Raw genomic sequence first — 17,009 nt, forward strand, 5'->3', positions numbered from 1 at the left:
AAGCCTTTCGTGGTTTATTACGTAACTTAACCTCACTTTCCCGCCTTTAACTCAGCTTTGAAAATAAACAAGTTATTTTTATTTATGTTTACGTAATTTCTTGAGTTGGCGAATGAGGTAGATGGTCTGGTGGGATTCAGAGCTCCTGAAAATTATCGCAGTTTTAAATTGTATGCAATTCCTAAATATCTCGGTTTGCTTGCGGTTAAAACACATTCTGTAATAACGAAGGAAAAAAATGAAGTTGCATTTAACATAAAAATTCTCTAGAGATAATTTCGAAAAGTCATTACAATATTAGGAAGTGAGATGTGAAACACATATATAAGACGGAGATAGAGTCCCATCTCCGAAACGTCGTTTTACGTTTTATATTTACTAGACGATGGATAATATCCAAGAAAATTTTTATTCAGTTCACATATATTTGCGCTACACAGGAAAAAATATAGGCGTGTAGTTGAGATTTAAATTTTAAGGCATATTTTCCTAAAGAAAGGAAACCATCAACTTCATATTAATTTATTTAATACAATTGTTGACTGATAGAACGTGTTGTGTTCCTGTTAATTTCGTAACAGTCGCAGTCGATTGTTTACTGTGTACTGTATTGTTGTCTGCGTTGCCTCGGATACTCAGGGGAAGTTTGTAAATCGTTCGTTAGAAAGAAATCGACTATGGCGGCCTTACGATTAGTTTCGTGCGTTTTTCTGTTGTTTGGTGCTTCGTGTGGCTTCAAATTCGCAGACCCTGGATGGAGAGACAAGCCCCATGAAGGTAGGCGCAGTGTCGAACGATTGGTGTTAACCGACGTTTCGGCAAGGATTCACGGGGCTCACATGTTGTCATATTTTCTATCACTTATTACACAATTTTGATATCAAATACAAAGACGCGAGACTTCAGACTTCCGAGTTCGTCAGTTGCGTGATTAATGAATTCCTGTTGTTTTGTGAACCAGGCAGGTACACGAAAGGAATCGGTGATTACGATCTGCTGGTGCCGGTGAGAGTCGATCCTGAAGGTTCCTTCGTCTCGCACTCTCTCCCGAGTTTCTTCCAGCAGGACGTAAGAAGGCGGAAGCGGGAGGCACGTGCGGATTCCGAAAGAGTGCATTATGGGATTAATCTGGACGGACAGGACCACGTGGTGGAGCTGTGGCCGAACCACGGTCTGATCTCGCCAGGATTCGTTGTGGAGACTCGGCAGTCAGGGTCTGCGAGTGATCTCAACAAGCTCAAGATCCGATCTGTGAACGATTCGCAGTGCCATTACACCGGGAGGATCAAGGGACAACCAGAGTCACGGGTGGCGCTCTCTACTTGCGACGGAATCGTGAGTCAACTGTTTTAACTCTCATTTTCGCGGTGTTGGTACTTTGTGTCTTCAGAAGTACCAACATGAATTGTGTACTTCCGGTTTGTTTGAGGACGTTGTCAGTAGGTCGAATTCGACAGCTTCGATTAATTGGATAATTGATGAAAAATCAGTTGAAGGTATACTGAAGGAAGCGGCCATTGCAGATCTCGAGGTACTAGTCGGATGTGTCTGAGGCGAAACCCGGAAACTTGATCATGTTTGAATTTCCGGTGACTTAACCCTTAAAGTGCTGTGCCCAATTATCGTTATCAGATGTTTTGAACGTAAGTCACATTTTTTCCTTCCATTGGTCCAAATTCGCTCATTTCAAAGAAATATATTGCCGTGTCTAAAGTACAAATTTTACAGAATCCACATTGAATGTTGGTTCAGTTGCCATTTAAAATTACTGAAACTACGGATTAAAAATGACAGGTGCTGGGATGACACTTGCCTTGCACCTGAAACCGAATCGGCTTTTTTGTTTAGAATTTGTTGTAGATAATTTTTTCATTCGTTCTTAGATGTAAGTGAAAAGAAGGCATTGTGTTACGTTGCATAGTTTTATATGCATGGCACATGATGAATTATGCGTGGTAATATCTACTATCAGACGAAAGTGTCTTGTCAGTGAAAATGGTGGTCAGGGTGAGCTGTGGTGTATAAACGAAGATTAACTTAATTTCCTAACACTTATTTTTGTGCTGTGGTTTTCTTAAAAAATGTAAAACTGAAGCAAAATGACATTTATAATTTCAGCCTATCAACTGATTCAGCTGCCCTTGTAATTCAATACGTTAAAGTATGGATCCATTTAATTTTCATAATTTTTCTTAAATTATAAGTCAGTCAGAAACAAATATAGAATAACTGATTTGCACAGGTCAAAGGTGTAATTGGTGTTTGGATCCACAGGAGGACGTTCATGATTATGGACATTCATCCTGCATTCCGCATTGCAGGGGCTGAGATCACTCAGGGTCACAGAATCTTCCAGCTTAAGATTGTGTTACCCCATGAGTGTTTTAAGTGTTTTCATAGAGAAATAACAGGCGAGACATTTTAAATTCCTGCTTGCATATTTAAGCGGAATGAAATGACACATTGCTCGTGGCACTTCTTGTCCTAGGTCGGTCACATCAGGACCAAAAGGGATGTTTACCTCATCGAACCCGTTGAAGGTCATGAACCCGAAGTCAATGGTCAACATTTACATCTTGTTTACAAGAGATCCGCCAGTCACGATCGCAAAGGAAAGTGTGGTACAAGAAGTAAGCGTATTCTGTGACACCTTCTCTTCCACGGGCATAATTGCCAAAGACTCACGATACACATTTCTTTTCTTTTCTCTCTCGTTCAGTCTCAGCGACAAGATTTTCTCTTGTTCTACAGAAAAATAATCTGTTTCTTAAGTTCTGAGTAAGAAAATGAAGTCTGTTTCTGAACAAAGGTGTTAAAATCAGAGCTCTGGAGGAAAGGACTGGGAACTTAAAAACTCAATGCTGTTTGAAGTTGCACTCTGCAATTCAGAAATGCACTTTGAAATGCGATACCTTATTGTTTAAAGCATTAATAGGCCTTAAGTTTTTAACTTTTAAAAGATAGAGTGTGGTGTTAAGTGGTAAGTGATAAGATTTTTGTAAATTCCTCAGATCTATAAAGACGTAGATATACTGCCTTAAAGAATGATTTTTTTACGGGGTTAATCGATGGTGATTGTGGTGCTTTAATTAGGTTTTCTTGATTTCAGACGACTGGGAAACCGCGTGGGCAAATCGTTTAAAAAACGAGTACAACCAAAAAAAAGACAATGCCCGTAAACGTTCCGTCTCGGATGATACGCGAATGGGTTTTAATAGAAAGAGATCTGCAGAGGACCAAACCAAGTTCATCGAAGTGATGCTTGTAGCTGACAAGAAATTCCTTGAGGTCCGGAAAGACATCGACTACGAGCAATATCTCTTGACAACTGTGAACATGGTAAGAGAACACGGGACCACAACCTCGGGCATCCGAGTCCAATCCGTACTGTCACAGTTTAATGTCACCCCTCTTTAATTTGACTAGTATTTTAAAATTTCTGTTGCAGTACGCGTTATATAAGTTTGTATGGTGGGCACTTTCACTATCTTCACTGCGTAATGATTCGTATGAACACATTAGCTTAGGCCAAGACCATTTCCTCCCATGTCCCTTCCAATTCGTTGTCCGCTATTATCCCGTCAAAGTATGCTGCGTAGTCCGAGTCACTGACATCATCGTTAAATAAATGAGTGAAACTTAAGACATTCTGCCGGCTAGAAATAACATCACTTTATTTGGTCGTTTTGAACTACCGACGAGAAGCACGGACATTGAAGCCTCTCATCGCGTACGCCCAGAGTTTGATCTCCGTTACCTCTTCAGTCGTTATTCATTTCTTTCAGGCTTCTGATATTTTGCATGACGAGACTGTGGGACAGACAATGGATTTGGTGTTGGTTCGATTAATGTATCTGGAGAAAGAAGATGAAGAGGTAAGTTTGATGATGGGACGCAATTTGATACAGTCTAAGGAAGTTGGTGTTGAAGCGTCCCGTTCTGAACGTGTGTCTCATATGATATTTTTTGTATGTCCACGCAAAGTATAGATGCGGATGTCAAGTTATTGTTTTGTAATTAAACATCTACATGTTTTGATACCGTTATATCATCTTGACGCTTTTATAAGTTAAACATAGATGTAATTATATTAATCTTATTTTTTATTTATATTTTTATTTTTTAATATGAACTGAAAAATCACATAATTTTTAGTAAAAGAATTGAAAGTTAATTAACATGTTTTATAGGGTGGATAAAGTTTCAAAATATGTAAACTCAATATATCAACTTTGTTTAATCAAGAGATGATAATGTTGCGTCATATTGTGTTGAATATATACTTGTTCAATTTTATCAGCCTAATCACAATAAAATATTATTATTAAATATTAAAATATTACAATTAACATTTAAATATTTAAAAATTTAAAATATATTAAAATGATGTTCTCTATCGAAATGTTCGATTTACATTAAAGCATCATCTTTTACACTACATGTTTCCGTTCTAAATGAACCATCTTCAGGTGTATAATCCATATAAACTCAAATGTAATATCCTAAGTGCAATCCTTCTTCAGATGTCCATCAAATATCAGAAAGTTTTCCTCTTCCAGACCTATTGTACTTTAATATCGCATTCAAGGTCATTTCGTAATGTATGTCGCGCTTAACATGATCTTGTGTGGGTGAAACGTTTTGCAGTGGTTTTTGTATCGGTCATAAATGAAGAGTGGAGGAGGTTCGTCCGTCTGGAAGTATTGCCGTGTTTGAACTCCATGTTTAATCAAGTTTTGCCACGCATAATTTGTTCATAATGTAATTGTAATCCTGTTATTATTAAAAGGCCGATGTGACTCTTGAAGTTATTAAAATAACACGAACGTTTCGAACAAGACAGTTTCGTATAATTGCAGGTTGATCTTACAATCAACATAGACGCTGACGCTACTCTAACAAGTTTCTGTAAATGGAGCACAAGGATGAATCCTGTGCTGACGCATCCAAATCATCATGACATATCTGTCCTTGTTACGAAGTGAGTGTTTTTCTTATGTGACTAATAAGATAATAATAAAAGGGGTTCAGACGCACTTTGTGGGAATAACTCAGTCATCTTATCAAGTCACTGGAAAAGTGAGCGTAATTTAATGCGGGATTCGGCTCTGAAAAGAGGTTGGGTCTCCCATTTCCTTTCAAGAACTTTATTTCTGTTAACATCTGTTGACGTGTGTATCCACTAGAGAGTGCAAGATGTTTTTTGTTGTCTCGGAATTAACTGGGGACTGAAAGACGATCAATTGTTCTCGGTCTGTTCCTTGCTAATGACACTCAGTCATTAAATTCGGCTTTCAATAAATGCAATAATTTTAGCAGTTTTGAATTAATTCAAGCTTGTTCTGTATTTCCGAAAAGAAACGGAAGTTTTTAAACCTCTGCTGTGTGTATTATTTGGCACCACATGGATGAATTTTCTAGACAATGAGAAGGAATCAGATAAGAAGTTTTTGACATTTGAAGGTTTCTGTCTGTCTGTCTCTAGAAGTTTTAAACAGCCAGCAAATTTCGGCAGTTGATTCTGTCTTGGCCCTCTGGTGACAAGAGGACAAATGCCTGATCATTTGGCCGCCCGATTAAGCTAGTCTCAAGTCTAGTTTTAGGCATCGTGTTTTTTTAAAGCACCTAGACGATGGGTAAAGCAAGAAGAAAGTTTAGGTTTGACTGAACTTCTGAAATGTATGGAAACCCCTGGTGAAAGGCCACGTCGATGAAACCAGTTTGCAGCATTAAGGCGTGACTGGAAGCAACGAATTAGATCTGACGAAGAACATTTGAGTTTTAAAAAAGCCGAATGTTAGTTGTAATCTTGAATCAAAAAAAATGCTAATCTATGCTTATGACTGTAATTCCTTATTTTTAGGCATGACATATGCTTAGGACCGGATGGCTGCGGAACTTCGGGTCTCGCTGATATCGCAGGCGCCTGCGCTCGGAACCAATCTTGTGCTATCTGCGAAGATAAAGGCTTAGTTGTTGGTACCATCATTGCACATGAAATAGGCCACTTGTAAGTTCATAAACATTATGTTTTTGATATCTTCTTCTTGTAGCATTATAACTCTGTGTGGGTCTTATCTTGTTCATCGAGTTTTTTCCATTCTGGTGGTATGCCCTATGAATATGCCTGTCTATCCGCCTTGTTTACGTCTGTGCATTGCGGTGTGTTACAGGTTGGGCGCTGACCACGACTCTGAGGATGAGAACGCCCCACCGGGAGAATGCCCGGGAATAGTAGAAGGTTACAATATCCATGTTATGTCACCGTATTCTCAGGTTTCGCCTGCGAGTTGGTCAACTTGCAGCAAGAAATTCATAGCAGAATTTTTTGAGTATGTCATGCCCTAATAAACCACGTTTTGAGCTATTTTTTTTTGTTTTCAAATTGCGTGTGTAGCTGAATATTGTATTCACTGATTCTGAACAAAGATATTAGTTATTTATGTAATTTTAGTAGACGTAAAGTATCGTTTTGCTAACGCGTGTGACATCGCCCTAGAAACATTTCCAATTTGAAGTAAAAGAAAATGGTGAAATGCAGGTTTATATGTAACTGTATTTTTATTTTATGGAGGATGTGATAAGAAACTTTGTCTAGTAAAAAAATACATCTAGACCCGTCGATGCAGGTTGCTCTGCCAATAGGATGAAATATATTGCACAACTTCACTGCGTCGGTCTGAACAATAATTTCTTCTTGCCACAAAGTCACGTTCAAGTTCATTAAATATTGCTTCATTTACGTAAACACTGTCTTATTGCATATATATTGGTGTAATGGTTTTAAAATTGGGTAGAATTTGCTAAAGTTGCAAGAAGAACATAATGATTCTGGTCTCGTGTTACAGGAACGACCTCGGCAAGTGTTTTTTAGACGAACCTCAAGAACACAACTTTAAATTTCCTGAAATGCTTCCTGGCGTTTTGTATGACCGTGAGTGGCAGTGTATCGACAATTTTGGACCTATGGAGCCTTGCGACCACGGCCCGGTTCGTGTGACTTCTGTTTATATTTGAACGTTTGACGTTATGTTTTTTTCCTGATTCTGAATTTCTCCTTCCTCTTCAGAGACGCAACTTATCAGACAGGGCAATGCATTCGTATTCTGCATTGATGTTCATAACATTAGATTGTAACGTGAGTGCCAGGGTTATTTATTAAAGATGGCTTTTCATGTACAACCTGGATAGGTAAATGTTATGTGTTGGTATGTTTTTTATTTAAATTAATAAAATTTTGTTCATCCATTCTCTTGCCACTGCGTACAGATGAAAAGACAAACAAGGGTTTTAATGGTCACTACGTAGAGTCACAAATGCACATATCTCTCGTGCCTCTTATTCGAAATGGACGATGCTGGATCTGTGATCTGCTGCTGCCTTCATCCTCACATTAAATTTTACCATCATTTACAGGATAAAAACTGCAAGTACCTGACGTGCAGGACCGCCGGTGCCCAGGAGTGTACTTTTATCGGCCCACCAGCCGATGGAACCAGCTGCGGCGATAACAAGGTATAAATAGAATTAAGTATTTCATTTTATTTATGGAACGTAAAGGTGAACCTTTTTATCCCAGAATTTATGGCGAAAATTACAAAATAAGTATCGGAAGTCGTGTCTGCCAGACTGACGTTGCATTGCTCAAATTGCAGTCTGTAGATTGTAGTTCCACCTCAAGAAAGCAAATCTTTTCCGTTGTAATCGCTGTCCCGCTACACGCCACGTAGGTCGTACAGGTACAGTTCCAACTCTTTCTTGACCTCGGCACTAGATGGAGTGAGAGTGGTCAGCATCACGCCCCAGCCGCGCTTTACCCCTGGGAAAGGACCCCTGTACCCATTGGACAGGAGGCTGGGTGGGCCCCAGAGCCGGTCTCGACACATAGGCCAGAGGAAAAATCCTCTGCCTCCGTCCGGGATCGAACGCAAATCGTCCAGCCCGTTTTCTGTTGTAATAGAGCAGGAATAAAAAAAAAACACTCGAGTGGACAGACTACTTGTGTTAAGCGGAGCGTGTGTTTAAATCATAGGGGGATGCAGTTTTAAACATTTGTACTGAAAAATGGGGTTATGTAGTTAAAGAGAAATCAGAATAACCTAAAAAAACACATAAAGTTTGTTGAGCCCCAATTACAGGCTGTGCCAAAACCCAGTCCCACATGGACTGCCAGTCCATGCGGGACTTGTGACAGATAAATAAAGATAATAGGCCTAGTTTCATTAATCTTCTTTTACGGTGGGTTTATTGATATTTCTTTGTAAGACACAAAGTGATATTTTAACCGTCACATTGCACCTTTAGCGGACATAATATTTATTTTGTCGCCAAAATTACCTGGAACTTTAATGCATTTACAGTGGTGCTTTGGGGGCAAATGCGTTGTTGTCGGCGTGCGGCCGAACGCCGTTAATGGCCAGTGGGGAGAGTGGCTTTCATGGTCCGAGTGTTCACGAACATGCGGTGGTGGAGTATCTGTTAGTGAACGCCAATGTGACAACCCCAGACCTGCTAACCATGGGCGGTATTGTCTTGGGAAACGTCGCCGGTACAAAATATGTAATACCGAGGTGAGTCCGATATTCAGTCCGACGCCTGCACTACATGATCTGCTTTGCGGAATGATGGAATTTGTCAGTCACATAGAGGAGTATAATGCAGTGAGATTATTTTTGTGCATCTTGCAAATTGGTGGACCTCTCGGGTGGGAGAGTCGGACGCTCCTGCTGTCAGGCTGGCCGTAGATATTCCGGCTGCTAGGGAACCAACACACTCGCAGCCAGAATTCACCAGAAATAAAACTTCCCGTGATTAGGGTAGATGCTGGAAATTACCTTCGTTGTTCATCTCAGTTTCCCGTGTGCCTTCGTAAAACTTGATTTACAAGTTTACGTGTGAGTTTTCTGTAGCTGTCCCACAGTTTGCTTGGGTGCTCGGAGAAGATCTCACTGTATGTGTGCTATTCTGTGACGTGTCAATAAACTTCAGACGTGTTGCTCTGAGCCGACATGCTTGTTCCTCCGCCCATAAATTTTGTCTTTTAACACAACAACTGAATTATTTATCAGAGAATGGAGGTAAAGATCTAGAAAGATATTAACATATTTCTTAGTTGTTGAATTTTACAGTTTAGCCTGAGAAAGCGATAATGATGCAAAATGTGCTCCATTTTCAGCCTTGCGACGATAACTCGTCTTTCCGAGCAGAGCAATGTGAAGCCTACAACACAGATGACATCAAGTGGACTCCTTTTAATGATGAAACACCCGGTAAGTTGAAATATGAGTAAGAATGCGTGCTCAATAAAATTCTTTAAAATGGTCAATCGGTACGATCCTGAAAGTGAAAATTTCCTGTAGGCCTGTGGCGACCACCTGAGAAAATTTAACGGCTTGCATTAAATATTTCAAAATAAACTTGTTAGTGTTTCTGAAAATTTATTCATCTTATGAATTGCAAGGATTGTGTAGAATTTGTATATCGTCAGATGCTACGAACTACTGATAAAAATCAAGGAGTATAAAATGGACATGGGATGAGTACGAATGTGAGAGACGAGAAACTTTGACAAAAAAAATTCAATGAGAGAAATTGAATGGAAGATCCTAGCACAGATGGAAAGATATTATTACTGAATTTATCTGGCTCAGAGTGTGGTCTAGTGGCAGATTCTTGTGGACGTAGTAATGAAGGACAGGCTCCATAAACGACGAGACTCCATTGAATTAATTAAGATATTGACAATGGTCAACCTGTCGCTTAGAAATAGCAATTTTGTAAAATGGTAATTTTTTTTTTCAGAAAGTGTGTGTGCGTTGGTGTGTTCAAACAACAAACACGAATACAGGACTTTGAAGCCTAGAGTTAAGGATGGAACTCCATGCAAGATAGGCTCCAGGGACAAATGCATAGCTGGAAAATGTCGGGTAGGTTCATCTCAGTGTCAGGTTAAGTGGAATCACGGCTTCTGAATGTTTATTACACTTCATTCAGCAACTTATTTTCAACATGTTCTATCAAAATATACAAAATGTTTATCTTCGCACATTAATTTAAAGTTGCAAGGTAAAAAATCAAGCGCTCCCTTCATGTACTGTAATCAGAATATGGTTTTGTCATGCGCATATTCGAAGTTACGGGCTGCAAGTCCGACCGTCGTAATCTCGCGTTCGAGGTCTGTATAATATCTGATGTGTTCGCGCACGCGCTCTTTCAGAACGTTGGCTGTGACTGGGTCCTCGACTCTGAAGCCGTGGAAGACGTTTGCGGAGTATGCGATGGCGACGCGTCCACGTGCGATTTCGTTGACGAAGTGAATAGTGAAAGCGGAGAAGGTAATTTAATTATTTTCCGGGAAAGACTAAAATTGGAAACATTAATAATACGCATTTTTATGATTTTCTTGCGGGGTGTGTAATCATATGTCTGTCTGTCTGCACGTCTGAATCGACTCTGATTCCAGACCGGATATGTACCCTGAATATAGAGGCAACATGTTTGTGCGAAAAGTTTGTAAGAATTAGAAGCCTGCAGGCTATATTAGACGGTTTGAAAAGAAATTTTTTGTGCGTGTATTTGCAATGCTGAAATAATTTGTCTGCCAATTTTGTTCCAGATTATCAGGAAATCACTACTATACCGGCCGGTGCCAGACACGTTTCGGTAGAGGAGGTGACGGCGAGTCGGAACCTCTTGGCTCTCTCGGCAGCAGACAGGAAGACTTTCTTCCTCAATGGCGATTAGTAAGTGAACGAGGAGGATGCAGATGTTTCGTGGACAGAATTCTAAGAACCACGAAACCTTGTGGGCGTGTCGACAGTCGCGTTCCAAAAATGATCCTGTTAACTAATCATTTATAGGTTTATCCGTCAGATTGTTTGTTTAAATGTGACATCACGGCCACCACTGAACGGATATTAATTAAATTTTGATATGAAGGACTTTTAGTTACAGATGCTTTACGCGGAGACCCACTTACATTTCAGAGTGCATCTTGAGCGTAACTTGCTACGTACTTATCGGTGCAAAAAACTGTTTGGAGCTAAATTTGGAAGAGAAAAATGAAAGGCACATTTTGTAATTACTGTGACTACAAGAAATTAAAGTGTATTAAGTTTGGGGTCCTCTCCATTGGCGTAATGTTTATAGAATGTTTTATGGGCACGAACAATTAGCTTCATCTCACGAGATTGCTCGCTTCCTTAAGAAGGTAACGCAGGATAACAAACAGAAATTTGGATTGTGGTAAAATTAGGTTGGACTTCGAGGGTAGGAAACAGGAAATGTCTAAAAAAATGAGAACTATTTCACAAACGACATAGATGTTATCGTTAACTGTTTGTACCAGCAACACGTTAGTGGTTTCTAGCAATGGTCATCAGTTATGGTATTATATGCGCATGTTTTGCTGGCGTTAATAATTATTCAAATTAGTTGGCAAATTTTCACGAAACTTGGTGTGAATGTCGTACCACTAAATGCCAACCAAGTACGTAAGCCCCGAACACTTTGTTGATTGTAAGTTCTGAAGTAACTTAATGCAGCGTCGAGATGTTAACTGGTCATAAATATTTAAAAGGTTGTGACCGGTCTGAAATTTGATGTAGTCAGAATTTAGACGCTAAACTGCAAAATGATTTATTTTTAGTTGCTAGCCTCACTGTAAATATTGAAGCTTTTAAGTGCACGGTGAAAGTTATTTTTAGAAAAACTTTTGTGTCTTGGTCATATGAACTCTGTGTAATCGAACGCTTTCATACGTGTTGCATTATTCTTTGTTACAGCACTGTTGAAGAAGATGGAGTTAAGAGAATTCCAGGATCGATCGTCCTGTATAATAACGTGGATCCACAACGTGAAACTTTGTACATCGAAGGTCCCACCAAAGAAGATCTCATTCTATACGTGAGTACTAAGAATTTTAGCGGAGACGAAACGGGGAACCGTGGAGTACCTAATTGGTAACTCTGGTCACGTAATATAAACTTATTCGTCGTGAGATACGAGGTTCTGATAGCCGTGAAGATGGCTGTTTCTGCGATGTAATCTGTTAAATAGCGACTGATGTCAGACGAACTTTTTTCTTGTTACTGTGTGGACGTCCTTCGCTTGTAATTGCGACCCTGGTCGTACTGTTGCTCTTCGTCCATTTTCAGAAGTAAATAACTGATTGATTGTTTAGTGTCAATATGAAATAATCCTGATAGAGGAGGCACGAAGGTAGCCGAATCCACGTGACTGGCATTAAATAAATTTTGGACAGAAGCAGGTTCGGTTTCTTGGTAATGGCTTCTTTAAATGGAGAAGCGAGAAATGAAACTTGCAGGAAAGTCCCTTTGAAGGAATACTGCTTTGTAAATACCGAGATAGAGCCAGATCTTAAGGCAAGGGGCAGAGGATTTTTCCACTAGACTCTGCGTCCAGACCGCCTCTGGGACCAACCCATCCTCCTATCCACAATGGATACCGGGGTCCTTTCCCTGGGGTAAAGCGCGGCCGGGGCATGACGCTGACCACTCACCCCCATCTAGTGACGAAATCAGGAATGAGTAGGAGCTATATACCGCCTCTTCCCCCAAGCGCCTACATGGCTCATAATGGGACAGCTTTACTTTGCTTTACTTCTTAAGGCAATAAAATAGGTTTGAGTAATGTGGCTAGCATTTCACTGGCTCTTCACGTGGTCCAGGATCGAATTAATGCTGTGTTTTATTAAAAATGTCTTAATCTGAACGTGTCCACCGCAGACATAATCTGCAATGCGGTACACAGTTTCCCGTAAGCTACGAAGTTAATCAGTGGACTCCGATATTTATCGTCGCTCCTTTACTCTGTTCTTAATTACAGTCCTCATTAAGTCTGCTTTCGTTACAGATTCTGAACAATAAAGACCCTAACCCAGGAATACACTACAAATATTCGATTCCTTCGACTTCAGCGTACGATCCGAAATTTGTCTGGGATCTTGTAGACTGGGGTCCATGCAGCGCTTTCTGCGGAGGAGGAACGCAGGTACGCGTATTCTACAAAAATGAACCGTGTCGCTTTTATGTTAGTTGATGATATTCTTGAAGAATTAATAGCGCATTTTTTAGCCGTTAGCTTATGTGATGGCATGGAGTCGCTATGTGTCCATATGCAATTATTTAACGTAGACCTAACTGGTGATTCCTTTGGTATGCGTGTCATGCTGTTACAGATCATCATGCAGTTTTAATTTTTAATTTCCTACCTCAAGTGGTGGCCGTCTGAACTTTATAAATCGAAGGTCTGAAGGGAACGAAAATTTGTTGTTCTTATCCGCCTGTTTCGCAAAAAGAAGAAAAGTAATACTTGCATTTTTTTAACATTATTTACACTCCGTAAAACGTATTAAAACAAAGTGTTTCTTCCATAATGCGTGTCAGAGATAAAAAATGTATCTAAAGAAAATATTCTTATATTCTTGGGTATATTTGGGCAAAGAAATTGGAGTTTCGAAAGCACGACACAGGTTCATTTACAATTGGGATCAATTCCGTATTAAAATCTCGAACTCGTTAACATCAGAATGAAGTAAAAAAACATAAATTATATGGAAAATGAAATCAAGAAACGTCTACATTTTTATTCTGGGTTACAAATTTGTTTCTTTACGAATATGTATTGACGTTAATATTTCAACTCGACCCATTTTGAACTGGTATACGGTCGTATTGTCGCATAAAAGTACTTTGCTGAAATATTACAAACGAAAGAAATTGTCATTATGTCTTTAACGTACTTAAGCTATTAGGATCAAGCTTCGTGGTTTCCTCACTTGCATTCAGCTGTCTTTATTTACCACGTGAGGAACACGTGTATACGTAATATACCATATTATGTACGTAATAATAAGCACACTGCGCTTTTCAAATTTCATTAACAAAAATTCGATTTTCTAGTTGTCTCAACCGAGCTGTTTTGAAGAAAAGAGAGGAAAAGTATCCAAGATGCACTGCAAAGATATTCCGAAACCGACGGCGAACACCAGGTCGTGCAACACGCAAAGCTGTAAAGTCAGGTTAGAAAAGTCGCATTAACGAACCCCAGATTCATTTAATCTTTATTAAGTTGTTATTTTAATCATTCATTAATACTGTTAACAGACGTCGTGGTGTTACCGATGCGTTCGCGGTTAACGAATAAATAATTTATTTAATTTTTTTTTACCTTGTGGGTCACAGTGATGAATTCCTGCTATTCAGAAATCTCGCTTGAATGTCACTAAAATATAAATTTACTAAATAGCCCACAAGTGATTGCCTAGGCACAAGTCCAAGATGATTATGTTTCCTCCTGACACACTTTGCCATTGGTCCCGCGGTTCGGACCGGCGATACGGAATGCACGCTGGTTCGAGTCTCGGGGGAGACAAAATTTTCTCATGAGCTTTCGACCAGTGTATGGGACCGGTGCCAACCCAGCATCGTGAGGAAATTGGGGAGCTACAATGAGTAGCGTAATCCGGTCATGAAGACTAGCAATGGCTGGGGGTTCGTCGTGCTGACCACACGCCACCCTGTATCTGGTTGGATGATTAAAAATGGGAAAATTCTTGAACACATGAACCGCTGTAAGCTTCTGAAGGAGAACCTCAATCCACGATGTCAGTTACGTATTTTAACGTTTGATGAAGACCGACCCAGTTTATCATCATCATCCAAAATTTGGATTTTTCTACAAAAACATTTAGTAACTTCCATGAATCATCAATTAATTGTGATGACGATGAATGTAATCGCTCTCCTTGTTTCAGATGGCGCGTCGGTGAATGGGGTAGGTGCAGTGGCTGCATTGGTAGGCCGGGTCACAAATACCGGGTTGTGGACTGCGTCAAGCAGTCCCCGTTCGAAGACAGCGAAGACATGATCGAGCCGAGCGAATGCGAAGGACAGAAGCCTTCAAACAAGGAATTGTGCAGTAGCAACAAACCTTGTGCCGTAAACTATCGGAAACGCCACACGTCTCTTCAGAGAGACGCGTCGGAGAGCGGCGACGAGAACGGAATATTGATTATCGATAAACCAAATCCTGACAGGTTCAAAGTGGTTGAAGTACCGAAGAATCAGGACGTAAATAACTTGAAGCTCTCGGACGAAGCTCTCGAGGCCTTGGGTGATCAAGTGGCGAGCAACATGGACGCAACAAAAACTGGAGAGGAGTCACAGAAGAGGCCAAAAGAGGGCAAGGAACAGATTGAAGTGGAAGACGGGGAAGAAGATGATATTTTAAATTTGTATTAGATTAAATCTCGAAGCACATCACAAATGAAAGTGAGGTTTTAAGGCGCCGAGGAAGAAAGGTGGTCATCTTCTGGGTTGCAGCGTCACGCTTTCTGGTAGACGTTTACCGGTTCAGCGGCCCATGCTGCCTCCAACATCAGGGTTATGAGTGTAGGAGGAAGCAACAACGTCTGAAATGCTAGTGAACTTCTACCGAGTACTCGTTGCTACAACCCAGAAGACAGCCGTCTTGTTAAAAACTTTCATTTGTGAAAAATTCTGTGCTTTATACGACAGGCTGATGTATTTATAAATTTTATTAAAAACTCTTTTCTAAAATCCTCATCCATTATCCCTTTATTCCTTTCATTCGCCCATTTCGTACCCCTTCTCTCGTATTCCTTTCCCACTCCTTTCTTTTTTTCCAGCAAGAAGGATGGGAACAGTAGAGAAGCTGACGTAATTTTATAAAGACTACGTTAGCTCTGCAGATTGTCAACTGTTCAGTGTATGCTGCTGCTATCTAGGGAACAGATAATCCTTGGACACGTAAGACATTCCTCATCGCCGTCATCGTTGAGGTTAGGTTTCAGTGGTGTGTTTCTACGGCATTACAAATTATTGTTTATTACTCCATCTTCTTTTCGGGAACAAGAGGAGTCTGCTTTCCTTTGATCTTAATTCGCTACGTTCCTCGAGCGGCGAGTGTGTGAATTCAACAACTCCAAGGTTTGTTTATCAGACGTTAATAACTTATTATGCTTTTAAGTTGTTTTAATGTAAAATTAATTTGCAGGCAGTTTTAAGATTCTGGTCGTTAGAAATGAAGGATAAGATTGAAACGAATAGATAACAGTTTATGTTCACACTTGAAAGTTAATGTCACGAAATGAAACTTTTGGGGTTATGGACGTACATCTACAGAGAATCCATGCCCCTATAGAAAGCAGGCACAACACACGTCAGATACAATTATTAATGATAAACCTGTGTGGTCGAGTAGTTAGTACTAATGCTTCTTATTCGAGAGGTGTTGAGTTCAAATCTCGGCCTTAAAAAAAGCCCTTTGGTTTTTCGTTGTCTTCCTCAGTCAGTCCAATAATATTTTTGGGATTTATTATCCTGTCATTAGACACGAAAGAGTCTAGGACAGCATCGTTAAATAAACAACGAATAAATAAATGAGTTATAGAAAATGCGTCCTCTTAGAAGTGTGTTTATTTTTGTAAATATGCCATGTATTTCGTGTTATTGTCGACTGCTTGATTTCTAATTACTGATTCCCGCGTTATTTAAATCGGATTTTATTAGCGTGCAGTTGTATCTTGTTACATCAGACAGGTCTCTCTGTATTTATTAGGAAAAGTACGTTAAGCATAGTTACTTAGGTATGCAAATGCCTGCAGGACCCCCGACAAAAATCTTTTCTCCTACGTCACTAGCTTGCGGGTAGATGGAAAAGAAACACATCTACTACCTAAACCAAAGACATTAGTCGTACAGTGACTGAGCTACAAAGAACTGCCTGTGGAGAATAATGTTTATGATACGGACAGTACATACTTCCTTGACCTTGTGGAACGCAACTCTCGTACTGTGAAGTCTATTTGTAATTAAACTTGTTTGAATTTTACTTACGTACTTTCCAACTAGATCGGTTTTATTACGTTGCAATGCTAATATTATTTGAAGCATTTTTTAAGTAATTCAGATAGTTCAGAGATGAAAATAAACAGCGTATTTAATAGCATCGAACTTGATTTGACT

General features: G+C 39.8%; 1 protein-coding gene across 3 annotated transcripts; it reads left to right on the forward strand.

Annotated features, from left to right (window-relative positions):
* The first annotated feature begins 585 nt into the window (after positions 1-585).
* On the forward strand, positions 586-15,587 carry LOC110836707 (A disintegrin and metalloproteinase with thrombospondin motifs 7). 3 transcript variants are annotated; one of them, XM_087345751.1, is made up of 19 exons: positions 586-777; positions 962-1,335; positions 2,489-2,630; positions 3,110-3,339; positions 3,786-3,875; positions 4,860-4,981; positions 5,864-6,010; positions 6,174-6,332; positions 6,849-6,990; positions 7,417-7,515; positions 8,361-8,570; positions 9,176-9,269; positions 9,802-9,926; positions 10,217-10,334; positions 10,616-10,742; positions 11,784-11,904; positions 12,874-13,011; positions 13,923-14,041; positions 14,777-15,587. In XM_087345751.1, exons 1-19 carry the CDS (start codon positions 678-680, stop codon positions 15,261-15,263), a joined length of 3,144 nt encoding a protein of 1,047 aa, XP_087201877.1. In that variant the 5' UTR covers positions 586-677; the 3' UTR covers positions 15,264-15,587. The 3 variants fall into 3 exon arrangements, with proteins under 3 accessions (XP_087201877.1, XP_087201878.1, XP_087201879.1); XM_087345752.1 differs by lacking the exon at positions 3,786-3,875; XM_087345753.1 differs by lacking the exons at positions 586-777; positions 962-1,335 and adding an exon at positions 1,405-1,643.
* Positions 15,588-17,009: the final 1,422 nt, after the last annotated feature.

Source organism: Zootermopsis nevadensis, unplaced genomic scaffold, assembly GCF_977971745.1.
Source record: "Zootermopsis nevadensis isolate Lab colony 2312 unplaced genomic scaffold, Znev_1.0 Znev_ptg000009l, whole genome shotgun sequence".
NCBI lineage: Eukaryota > Metazoa > Arthropoda > Insecta > Blattodea > Termopsidae > Zootermopsis > Zootermopsis nevadensis.

Coding starts and splice junctions, on each gene's coding strand:
- LOC110836707 (XM_087345751.1), top strand. CDS start 678: ATGGCGGCCTTACGATTAGTTTCGTGCGTTTTTCTGTTGTTTGGTGCT. Junction 4,982..5,863: donor ATATCTGTCCTTGTTACGAA/GTGAGTGTTTTT, acceptor CCTTATTTTTAG/GCATGACATATGCTTAGGAC. Junction 6,333..6,848: donor TTCATAGCAGAATTTTTTGA/GTATGTCATGCC, acceptor CTCGTGTTACAG/GAACGACCTCGGCAAGTGTT.